The 12,679-nt window shown below is 42.0% G+C and overlaps 1 protein-coding gene across 3 annotated transcripts in view; it reads right to left on the bottom strand.

The window, feature by feature from the left end:
- Positions 1–12,679, bottom strand: part of EXTL3 (exostosin like glycosyltransferase 3) — a 95,195-nt gene that overhangs the window by 36,260 nt on the left and 46,256 nt on the right. For 2 of the 3 annotated variants that reach the window (XM_036750463.1, XM_036750462.1), the window contains exon 3: positions 3,474–6,092. In XM_036750463.1, coding sequence (XP_036606358.1) covers positions 3,474–5,621 — 2,148 coding nt within the window. In that variant the 5' untranslated portion in view covers positions 5,622–6,092. Of the gene's footprint in view, positions 1–3,473; positions 6,093–6,539; positions 6,580–12,679 lie in introns of those variants that run through there. The other variant, XM_036750461.1, reaches the window with a different exon arrangement.

Raw genomic sequence — 12,679 nt, 5'->3', positions numbered from 1 at the left:
TTGATATATTTGGGGAAAAGTGTCAGCGGGCCAGAAGTTTTCGTCTCTTTCTTTAAATTCTTGGTTTTATGTCTAGTATAACTGTGTAGCAATGTCTCCAGCTTGGAAATAGTTGCATTATTTCTCTCTTTTTTTTAAGAGTTAGGAAAAAAATCACACACTAATCTGAACTGAGTAAGCTTTTCAGAATGGCCACCTCTCTGGCAAGAGCCAGCATTCCTCTGAAGCATTGTGCTTATTGGAATGGGTTCAGCGGGGATCAAAGAGTACCACTTACTTCCCAACAGAGTTAAAGGAAAGGATTAGTTCTGATGAGTTATTTGGTGGCTTCTATTCATTGTTGACCTTCATTCATCAGTTCTTCCACCCCTAGGGACTCACAGAAAAATTAAAGAACCAAGGAAAACTGTATACTGCTTAGTTGCTCCCCCATTTGTGAAACATTTACTCTTCAGAGACAAAACCTTCCCTAGGTTTCAATCACACTCACGAAATTCCAATCGAGAACATGACACTTACTTAGAAATGAGGCTGGAGAAGAAGCAAGCTGTTTGTAAAAATCCCCTGATGCAAATGATAAATTATAGAGCCAAAGATTTCTCCAAGAGCTCAATGGACTCTAGAACAGGCTGGAGAGTTAAACAATAAAAAAGAAGAAGCTAGAAGCAACAGTGACAAAACTGAAAGGAATGAGGACAGATAGCTATTGCAGAGCAGAGGAAAGAGGGAGACTAGAAGAGTTAGGAAGTACTGACTGGGAGATTTAGGGAAACTGGGGAGAGAATAAAAGGACACTTGTAACTTTAAGTGAGCTACTAAAGCTGGCCCTAGCAGAAAAACACTTTGGAGCAATTTCTCTGATTGAGATTGCTGCTTCCCTGATCTTTCATCACCTACCCCACTACTCCCTCTACCACTCAGTAAACATGGTACTAGTATTTTCCTTTATACCATACTTGTCTCTCTTCATTTCAGAAAAGTGTGATGGAATGGGACAGTGGCCTTAATATCAGAAGACTCACGTTCAAGCTCCATCACCTTCTAGCTGTAGCTGGTTAACAACCTGTACAAAAACGCTGCTCAGTCTGAGTCTCAGTCCCCTCACCTCCAGCATGGAAATGATAACATCCGCACTACTAACTCATAGCGTTCTTTGAGGGTCGATGAGGTAACGCGTGTAAAGCATTCTGTAACCACAAAACGCTGTCGACGTAAGCTCCTCTTCTCACCTCCTCCGGATACACACAAATGTATAATTTTACCTACAACTGATGGAGCTACTATTGTAATCTATTGTTCTTCTCAAACAAACAAAATCAATTTAAGAAGAGCGGTCCATGTGGCCTGGGAAAATAAGGGCACTCTCATCTCCCAAAACATCCCAACTTAAACACTCTCATTCCAATCAAATGAGGATGATTCTGCCAAACCATAAACTCCATTAATACATCACCAACTCCCTTAAGTTCCCTAGGAATATAATCTGCAATTTAGGAAAAGACGCTAGATGCTAGATGCTAAGCTCCTAGAAGAACAGAGATCTTTTGGGCTGGATTTTCTATATAATACCTAACACATACTAGGTACTCAATAAATATAACTAGGTACTTAATATAAGTACCAATATAGCATTGTACCTGTTCTCACTGCTAAGAGAATTGTAAGACAAGGAAAATCTAGAATCCTAACCAAAAGGTGTCTGCTTGTTGTTTTCTAACAGTGGTGAGTGACAAGTATTTGAAGGTCAATGGTAGAAATATTCAGCCATGTCATTTATGCCAGACTGTTAAAGAACCAATTCTATGACCTGATCCTCTCTTCCTGGCTGGTTGTCTGTATTAGCAAAAGCTACAAAAAGACAACTTGGTGTAGTAAAAAGAGTGCCCAACAGTGGTCAGAAGACTTGGGTTCAAATCCCAATTCTAGCACTTACGATCTGGAATTGCTGTTCAGTCCTTTCAGTCATGTCAGACTCTTCATAACCCCATTTGGAGTTTTCCGGGCAGAGATACTGGAGCAGTCTGCCATTTTATTTTCCAGATGAGGAAATTGAGGCAAACAGGGTTAAGCGACTTGCCCAAGGTCATATAGTTAGTAAGTGTCTGAGGCTAGATTTGAACTCAGGAAAATGAGTCTTCTTGACTCCAGGCCTGGAGCTAGTTCTGTGCACTATGGCACCACCTAGCTGCCCTTACATAATGCCATAAGGAAAATTACTCCACTGCTCTAAGTCTTACTTTCTTCATCTAAAAAAACCGAGATAACAATATTACTTATACTTCCTGCCAAACAAATTAGATGGGAGAGCACTTTGTAAACCTTAAAACACTATCTATAATAAATATATAGGCATGCACATATATACATATTATATGATTTTTGTTGTTACAGTGTCTAATATTATTTTTGGTGGCTAGGAAAAAAAACTGTATTTCTTTGTGATTCTCAAATAAAAACTGGGAGACATCAATTGTTAAGCATGATAAGGCCATTCAATAACATATCAATACAAACAAGAGAAGTTGTTAGGAAAGGCATCATTAGACTAAGTTCTCAGTCCCTCCTGGGTGCTGGTTCAACTGGACTACATGGAAAATTTCCTATAGTTTGAGGACATATGATAATAGAACAGGAAGGGACTTTGCATGTCATCTAGTTCTACTTGCAAATCAGGAAACTAAGGCCCAGACAATTGATATATTAAGTAGCAGAGGCAGAAGCCAAACCAAGGCCCTATAACTCGAATCTACTATACCATATTCCTTCTATTCAGGGGGCCAGATACAGAAGACCCTCCCTCTCATATACCTGCAGCCAAACTAAAGAAGCAAGGTCTCCAGGTAGGAGAAACAGAACTCATGTTTGTGAATCTTCCGGGAGGGTAGAACTGCATACATCCTAGTTTTTGTAGCTTTTTACTGAATAATTTTCTAAATTAGCTTGAATTCATCCTCTCTATTATAATAATTTTAAAAAGATATAATTGACTATTACTGGTGCAAGACCTCCTAATTTAGGAATGAAAATGAATTTGTTTTAGCAAGTCTGGAGGACAATACAGACTATTAGAAGTCTCTGTTGTAACACTCTACAGAGTCCTACTAATCTTGTCCCGGACAAGCCCTTAAAAATCAAAAGTCAGAACCTTCAAACCCCAAATTCCAAATTCTCCTTTTTCATGAAAAAACTATCCCTTCAAACAGAATTTCCACAGCCTAGGCAGAAATTCATTAATGGAAGAATATAGGAAAATGGAAGATCTATCAATATCAGATCTACAGATCTTTGGAAAAACAGGAAGAGTAAGAAATAAGCAAGGTGAAACATGGGAAAGATAAGTAGAAGTGAAATCTGTAAGATATCAAGGAGATAAGTAACACGAACAAGGGAAACTGAGGAATGGGGATAGGGCAGTTCTCAAAGGTCCAGAAAAATGTGATAAGAGCGTTGTAAAATGCCTATTTCTCCATTACCATAATGGGGACACCAATGTCGGGCCACAGGAGGTCCTCAGATGGAAGCTTTGGAGAGTTCCATACCACTACCACCTTGTTCAGGTAAGGGAGGCCATTCAACCTCTCTAAGGAGTTCATGAGCACCTCCTCTCGTTCATAAGTCAACATCACCACTGTGAACTGTTCTCTTGGAACATTGCCTCCAAGTGCTGCCTGGAACTCCTTGCCAGAACCTCCTGCTCCTCCACCAATGGGCCTGAATCCAGTGCCAGAGCCAAGAAATTTGGCCTCTGAAGGCAGAACAGGGTCAAAAGGTGTGTGTGGGAAAAGGTGAAAAGGCCCTGGGGCTGAGTTCCAGTTGCGATAAAGATCAGTGGCAGTCAAGGTAAAGTTGCGGAGGTATTTAGGAGAGGCATAGGGTGGTTCTGTTTCCACTGGCCCCAGGTCCAGATCCCCATTATCTGCCATGTTGGGGTCAGTACCTGCCGCTTTGCCTGAGCGATGGGGAATCTCAACTGCTGCCTCTTCCCGGATGGGAGCAGCTGGGATCTGAATGCGAGTCCTAACCACAGCCAGAACTGTGTTGAAGATACTGTCAGCTGTGGAGAAGTAGGTTTCCCAAAGGAAGCGGCCTTGGCGCCTCATGGCCAGCAGATCGCTGTCCGAGAGGCTCCGCAGCAGGAAGTGAACCTCTGTGACCCGTGGCTTGGGCACTACCAAGGCCGCCTCATTCCACCGTAGCACATCTTGGTAGGGAAGCTGCACCTGCTCCCCCAGCACCACTGGAATAGCTCCGACTTCTAGTGCCTCAAAGAGCCTCGTGGCACATCCAGCAGAGATCACCAAGTGGGGATCACCTGGTGTGATAATCAGAGCAAAGGTGGAAAGTTTCAGCAATTCTAAGCGGTCCTCCCTCTCCCCACACAGTGCCCACTCAGTGGGCAGGCTAGGTTTAGGCTGATTCTTACAGGTAAACTCTGCCAGCACCTGATCAAGCTTGCTGTCCTGTACTGCTTTCAGGGTGGCAATGATTCGGTCATCATAGTCAGCAGGAGGGTCACCTTCCATCTCCTCTTCAAAGGAACGGGCCTCCTGGAGGCTGGACCGCAGTGACTCAATTTTCTCCCCTTGGAAGCTGAAGAGATACTTCCGCTTGACTGGCACCTGTGGAGGGATCTCCAGGAAGTTAGGCTCTGACATGGCATGGACTAGTGGTGATATGACTATGTCAAAGCCAGGTCGGTACTGAGTAGCATAAAAGGTGGACTGGGCCACCATCGCTCGACCCGTACTGACATTATACAGTAAATTCTGTGTATTCGACTTCCATGACAGGTTGATGAGGAGGTGGTTGTGTCCATCTGTCCGCCAATGGGGCAGAGAGTACAACTGTTGTTCCAGTTCAGCAGGCCGTAGACCCAACGGCTCCTGCATTTCTCCCACCAGAATCACATAAAGGCAGGCAATGTCAGCATTCTCTGTGACATAGACATTGGTTCGTGCTGTGGCCTGAAAAGCCTGCTTGACCAGGGGGTCCAGATAGCTGCCAAAGGCCAACTGGTCACTATCGTAGACATAGACCGGGAAGCCAGAAGTGAGCGGACAGCGAGAGTAGTCAAAGCAATTGTGCAGCCTGCAGCTACGGAGAAGTTTAGGGGGAGGCAAGCCAACATCATCTTTTTCTGGTAACAGTCGGATAGGCAGGGAAAGTTTGGGCTGATTTTGGGCCATCAGCTCTTTGTAGGAATGTTCGGTCTGGCTGATGACATTCTTGAGCTGCAGTAGGTCTTGTTTGGCATTCTCAATACTCTTTTTACAGGCTTCGATCTTCAGGTTGAGCTTGGCAATTTCGCTGTTTAGCTCCTGCCGTTTGGCTTCAAGCTGCAGGAGTTCTTCACTGACTGACTCGCGGATGCGGCAAAGGTCTAACACATGCTTCACCTCACACAACTCATTGCCAGCTCGTGGCCCAAAGATGCGTTTGCCTGCCTCATCCGCCTCATCCAAGGTGGTAAGATAGTAGTGGGCAATGAGGGGGAAGAAAACCAAAATGATGAAGAGCGTAAAGCTGAGCCAGGTAAGCCGGATGCGATTGGACCATCGCAGCATCCAGGTTTGGCCTCCATTCCCCACTCCCCCATTCCGCAACATGGTATAGCCTGTCATAAGTCTCTACGTGACACCTGCCCCCTCCGATCACGTTGGGTCAGTAGCCATAACCACATAAGTTTCCACTAAACAATTCAACCTCTTCCTCACTCCTCTCCCTAAGAGTTAGTGCACTGTCTCTACAAGGCACCAAATAAAATGGAAATTTCATTTTCCTCAGCTGTAATGGAAATGGTCTCTGACCCTCCTCCTGCAGGCTTTAAGCTGTGGTTGTGGATCCAGGAACATGCCCTCAGTCTCTGTCAAACAGGCAGAGATGTCATGTTGCTGCTGTGGGGAAAGAGAAGTCTCTGTCGATGACACCCAGGGAAAGCACCCTGGAATCAGGTGGCCTTGCTCAGCTGCCATAGCTCCTGCCTCTTGATGCTGCTAACTGAAGAATATGCATAGTTAGCATCCACAGCTGGATGGACCACGAACAAAGCCCCGCTATGTCTTGTCACTGCTGCCGTTAGTAAGTGGTCAGGCCTGAAAGGGAGAAGAAGAATCATGGTCAGCCTTGCAGAAACGACATTAAAATAACATTTTCTAGGCCTGTTTTACACATCTCCATAAGGAATTTAATGGGAAAGCTGAGCACAGCTTGGAAATACTATGAATTCAATGTTTTGTGTTGTTATTGTTTAAATTTACATTAGGGAACTACAAGAATGAGAGCTCCTTCTCCCCTAAAAAAAACAAAACAAAAAACCCTCCAGTTTCCACTATGCTTTCCTTTTATCAAAAACAATAAAACTCCACTCTTATTTTTAATTGATTCTAGAGCATTAATACAGAAGTTCAAGAAAGAGCAATCATTTTCTTTTAAAATGCAAAGAAGCTTCCCACACTCTGTTACCCCAGACCTGGGCTTTGTGTCTCAGCCAACATAATGTCCTTTCTCTATAACCGAAGTGTCTTCAAATCTCCCCTTACCCAAAGATCAGTGGAAAAAGCGCAGCATTTGGGAGAAAAGGACATGGGACCAATTCCAACTGTTACTTCTCACCATATGAGCTTAGACAAAATCCCTCCACTTTTCTGGGCCACAGTTTGCCCATCTGTAAAAAGAAGGGTTTGGAATATATCATCTCTAATGTCCCTCCCAGTCATAAATGGAATCATCCTACTCAGGACCGTGATAACTGTTTATCAAGTTTAGAGTTTATCAGCCACAGTAGCAGGTATAGAACCCTAGCATGTGAGCGGGAGGCTTGGTTCTGGATAGGCCTTGGCAAAGACAGGCTAGGGAGCCTATTGTGCCCCTTGGCATCTTAATTCAGAGGCTCAATTACCAGGGCACAGGAAACAGCACCAGAACTAACCCAGCCTCCTCTGGGAATCCTGACTGAGAATAATCCAGGGCCAAATTAGATCCTCTGGGGGCACAAATGACATATGCCCCAGGGATGGGCTATCACTGAGCTGGCCTGTGGGGTTCCCTAATTAAATCTCCTCTGATCACCCCTCACATCTCAGACCCTTCATTCATCCCCTGAGCTTTGAGGAATCCATCTAAACTCATACGGGTTTGATATACTGACTTGTAAAGGGTTTCTTGATGATGATGATGATGATGATGATGATGATGATGACAGAGATGAGGAAACGAAGGTGAGGAAGTTACATCATTTTTCCAAAGTCACGCAGTTAGTAAATGGCAAAGCTGAAACTCAAATCCCTAAGTCTGACCACAAGTCCAATGTCACTTACATGGCTGAAATACACAGTCTCCATTTCTTTTGTATTCTTCAAAAATAACTAAATGCAATAGATGCTTACTGGCTTCCTTAATATTACCTCCACATTAGCCCGTATCATGTAGTGCCTGTTAAAATACAAACAGTCTCACCTAGCAGGAGGAATAGTAAACAAACTCATAGCCACCTTCAGATTTTGCCTTTGTTGGCAGAAGAACTTTAAAACTGAAAGAGATGTTATCAGGTTTAACCCCTCTCCTTCTATAAATAAGGAAAAGAAAGTTAATTGTTTGTCCAATTTCACCTAAGACACAGCCAAGTGGCTCAGTGGGGACAGCACTGGGCCTGGAGTCAGGAAGACCTGAGTTCAAATTCAGCCTCAGACACTTACTAGCTCTGTGACCCTCGCAAGTCACTTAAAATTTCTGTTTGCCTTAATCCACTGGAGAAGGAAATGGCAAACCACTCTGGTATCTTTGCCAAGAAAACCCCATGGTCAGTACTGGTGTGCTATGATCCACAGAACCATGAAGAGCTGGGCACGACTAAATGACTGAACAGCAACAACTTCACATAACTAGCATGAAGCATAGCTGGGACAAGAATCTGGAAAAATTCAAGTCATCTGACTGCCAAATCACTGTGTTTCCAGCAGCCCACACCACTTCAGTGATTTGCTAAAAGAACTTGGACATCTCATGTTCTTTCTCACTTTTCTTTTCTATGCCTCAGTTTTCACCACCGCCAAACGGGGTTAAAGCACCTGAAGAACCTGCCTGTTGTAATGAGGATAAAATAAGGCAACAAAATGTGAAAGTGGTTTCAAGTTGAAAAATGTCACCTGAACTCCAATCTCATGATGCCACATGCAGCAAAACATTGCCACTGATTTCCTATCACCTCATACCCAATATGACCCAAACTTAGCACGTCTTCTTGTCTCTCCCAAATTTATTTATTCATTCAAATACTTACTGATAAATTATCATATGCTACGAACTGTGTAGGATAAAAACATGTTGAAGGTATACTCCTTGACCTGAAAGAGCTGGGAATCTAGTAGGGATGATAAAATATGCATATAAATTACTATCATAGTAAGATAAAAGGCAACAGGGAATCACTGTTTCAAGCAAGGGAGTGATATGATCAAAACAGGGGTTTAGGAAAACTTGAATGTCCCTATTCCTGTCAGTCTTAATATTCTTCTTTGAGTCACCCGGGCTCAAAACCTCTTCTCCTTCACCCCTATTATCCAAGTCACTCACCCAACTTTATTGATCTTTCTTCTCTCCTTTTTGCATCTATCTCTTTTACTCTCAATGATATTACACTTCGCACAAAGGTAACGTGCTCATCCCTAGTCATCCACCACTTTTCGTTACACCATTTCCATCCACAGCAGCCCTGTAGCTGGTTTCTCTAAACCCTCTCTTTGCTTGAGCTCATTCATCCTAGATGACAGTTTTCTATTCAAAAATTTTCAGTGGCTGAGACCACAGTTATCTCTTCCTCATCACGACTTTCCACATCATGATTTTGATTATGTTGTGGGTCAGCAAAAGAAATTAAATGGGAATTTGGGGGGAGTTTTGTGGAAGCCACAGACAACACACAAGGGCTGACAGAAGACAGAGAAAAAGTTCAGAAACTCAGAAATGCAAAAAATACATGTATAGTATTGTATAACACCAACCCAAATTTTGCAGTAAGGTACTGCAAACACCCCATAAAAGAAAAAGAAAAAAATTCCGATTTCTCTGGTACAAAGGGGAGGGTCAAAAAAGTTTACATGGGTTTTCCAGATAGTGGGGATCCTGTACCCCTAATCCTCACAATGTGAAAGGGAGAACTGTATTTCCTATAAGATTGAGTGTAAACTTTTCTGCATCTATTGCCACATTATGACCCTCTTACTAATCTAACTTTATCTTCCATATCCTCTTAAAACATTCTCATCCCCTTAACTTCCCCAATTCTAGTCAGTAGATGGGTGTGAGGCTCCGGTGTGATCCAGGAGGGGCTGTGAATCTGAACCAAAAAAAGGCTCTGTCCTAAAGAATAAGGAATTGAAACTATTTTGACTACCATGCAAGCTTTAATAATGTCTAATGCAAAACAATATATATAACCACAACAACGGAAGTGTAAAGAACCACAAAAACAAAAAGGAATCTTGCAAAAACTACAAGAAACAAGGCATAACCCCAAAGAACAGATGTGAAAAGATATCCTGATCCCACTCCTTTACAGAAGCTAGAAGTCCACAGTTGTGGAACACTGCAAATATTTTCAGATGTTTTCAACGTATTGATCAGTCTTTGCCGATTTCTTTTTCCTTTTCTTCCTCTTTTTTCCTCCCTTTAAAAATTATTTGTTATATGAGATGGCTCTGTGGGAAGAGTAAGGGGGAAGGATACTGGAAGAAATTCTGAAAAGAGGAAAAAAAAGCCATAAATAAAATTTAAGAAAACCAATTTCTGTTTGTTTAAAAGAGAATCAAACAGGAAGATAAGATAACTGAAGAATATGCTAGAGACGATGGAATGGAATGGGATCACTTGTGCATGTAGAGGGTTTGACCTTGACAAGTAAACCCTTGAAGTTGTAATGGGAAGCAAAGACTATTCCAACTCCCCAACTATAAAGACTGAGTCAATGGGCAGGGCCAAGATGGAAGAGTAAAGGACTCACCTGAGTTCTCCCAAGTTCCCTTCTTATTTTAAAATAACACCTCAAACTGAGTACTGGAGTGGAAGAATCAACAAAAGGCTGAGGTGAAACAATTTTCCACTGCAAGACAATTAAAAGATTGGCAGGAAAGAACTGTCTCACTGGGGAGACAGCGGAGTGCGGTCCAGTGGAGGCCACGACCCAGCAAGCCAACAGCAGGCCTCGGGGGCAAACGAATCAGCAACAGTGACTTCCAGAGATTTCAGCCCACAAACGGTAAAGGGCTCAGACAACTGGTCAGAAGGGGAGTAAAGGGGATCCTTTGTCTGGCACTGGTTGCAGGACTCTGTTACATCATCCAGGTGAGGAGGATCACTAATCGTCTAGAGCAGGTGACTGCAGGGGAGCAGGAACCCTAGTCACAGTGCCAGGGTGGAGAAGGGTGCTTATGGTCACTCACAGACCAGAGCACAGCCAGGAAAGCAGTGACCACACCTTTCCTTAGATCATACCACCCTGGGAAATATAAAGATTTAAAGATCCCCAGAACTTGTACTGAAAACAGGCATATGAAAAACCTGAAGCTTGGGACAATGCCCCCTACCGCTGGGTATGGAGCCCAACTTTAACGTGAAGTTAAAAGTCAAGAAATAGACTGGAAAAATGAACAAACAACAACAACAAAACCCTGACCACAGAAAATTTACAGTGACAGAGAAGAGCAAAATGAACTTAGAAGAAAACAACAAAGTCAAAACAGCTACATACAAAGCCTCAAAGAAAAATGTGAATTGGCCTCAGCTCCGCCCCCCCCCCCAAAATAATTCCTGAAAGAGCTCAAAAAGGATTTTGAAAATCAAATAAGAGAAACAGACAGAAAGTTGAGAAAAGAAATGACAGCTATGCAAGAAAATCATGAAAAAAGAGTCAACAGTTTGAAAAGGAGGCACAAAAAATAGTGAAGAGAACGACATCTTAAAAAATAAAACAGGCCAAATGGTTAAAAAAAAAAGAAGGCATAACAATCCACCAAAGAAAAGAACTCCTTAAAAAAGAGAATTGGCCAAAAGGAAAAAAGAAGTACAAAAGCTCACTGAAGAAAATAATTCCTTAAAAATTAGAACTGGACAAGTGGAAAGTAATGACTTCATGACACATCAAGAAACAATTTTAAAAAATCAAAAGAGTGAAAAAAATAGAACATATGAAATATCTCAACAGAACAACTGAACTGGAAAATAGATCCAGGAGAGATAATGTAAGAGATATTGGACTACACGAACGCCATAATCAAAAAAAGAGTCTAGACATCAGCTTTCAAGAATTATCAAGGAAAACTACCCTGATAACCTAGAACCAGAGGGTCAAATAGAAATGGAGAGAATCCATCAATCACTTCCTTGAAAGACTTCCCTAACTGAAAACTCCCAGGAATATCACAGCCAAATTCCAGAGCTCCCAAATCAAGGAGAAAATATTGCAAGTAGCTAGAAAGAAATAATCCAAATATTGTGGAGCCACAATCAGATAACAAAAGATTTAGCAGCTTCTACATTAAAGGATTAGAAGGGTTAGAATTTGATATTCCAGAGGGCAAAGGAGCTAGGATTACAATCAAGAATAACCTACCTGGCAAAACTGAGTATAATCCTTTAAAGCAGGGAAAATGGTCATTTAATGAAATAGAGAATGTCCAAGTATGCCTGATGAAAAGCCCAAAGCTGAACAGAAAATATGACTTTCAAATACAAGACTCAAGAGAAGCATAAAAAGATAAATAGGAAAGAGAAATTATAAGGGATTCAATAAGGTTAAACTGTTTATATCCCTAAGCGGAAAGATGATGCTTGTAACTCCTAAGAACTGTATCATTATTAGGGCAGTTAGAGTATACACAGACAGAGGACATGGGTGTGAGTTGACTATGATGGGATGATATCTAGAAAAATAAAATGTAAGGGATGAGAAAGAGGGATGCACTGGGAGAAGGGGGAAGGGAGGGGTAGAATGGAGTAAAATTCCACATAAAAAAGGTGTGGGAGCTTTTACAGTAGAGGGGAAAATGGGGGGGGGGCGGGGAAGTGTAGTGGACAAAGTTTGAACCTTACTCTCATTGGAATTGGCTCAAAGAGAGAATATCAGACATACTCAATTGGATATAGAAATCTACTTACCCTACAGGAAGTAGGAGGGGAAGAGAGTAAGAGAAGAGGAGGACGAGGGGACATGCGCTAATAGAAGGAAAAGAGGATTGGGGGAGGCAGCAGTCAGAAGCAAAACACTTTTGAGAAGTGACAGGGTGAAAGAAGAGAGAGAAAAGGATAAACAAGGGAAAAATAGAATGGAGGGAAATAGTAATCATGAATGTGAAAAAAAATTTACAGCAAGTTTCTCTGATAAAGATCTTATTTCTCAAATATACACAGAACTGAGTCAAATTTATAAGAACGTAAGTCATATCCCAATTGCTACATGGTCAAAGGATGAGAACAGGTAGTCTTTAGATGAATAAATGAACACTATCTATAGTCATATGAAAAAATATTCTAAATCACTATTGATTAGAGAAACGCAGATTAAAGCAATTCTGAAATACCACCTCACACCTATCAGATTGGCTGATATGACAGAAAAGGAATGTGATAAATGGTAACGATGCAGCAAAATTGGGACACTAAAGCTCTATTGGTGGAGTTGTGAACT

This window comes from Trichosurus vulpecula, chromosome 3 (genome assembly GCF_011100635.1).
Source record: "Trichosurus vulpecula isolate mTriVul1 chromosome 3, mTriVul1.pri, whole genome shotgun sequence".
NCBI lineage: Eukaryota > Metazoa > Chordata > Mammalia > Diprotodontia > Phalangeridae > Trichosurus > Trichosurus vulpecula.
Note: the sequence above shows the minus strand (reverse complement) of the source record. Positions and strands in the feature narration are given on the sequence as shown.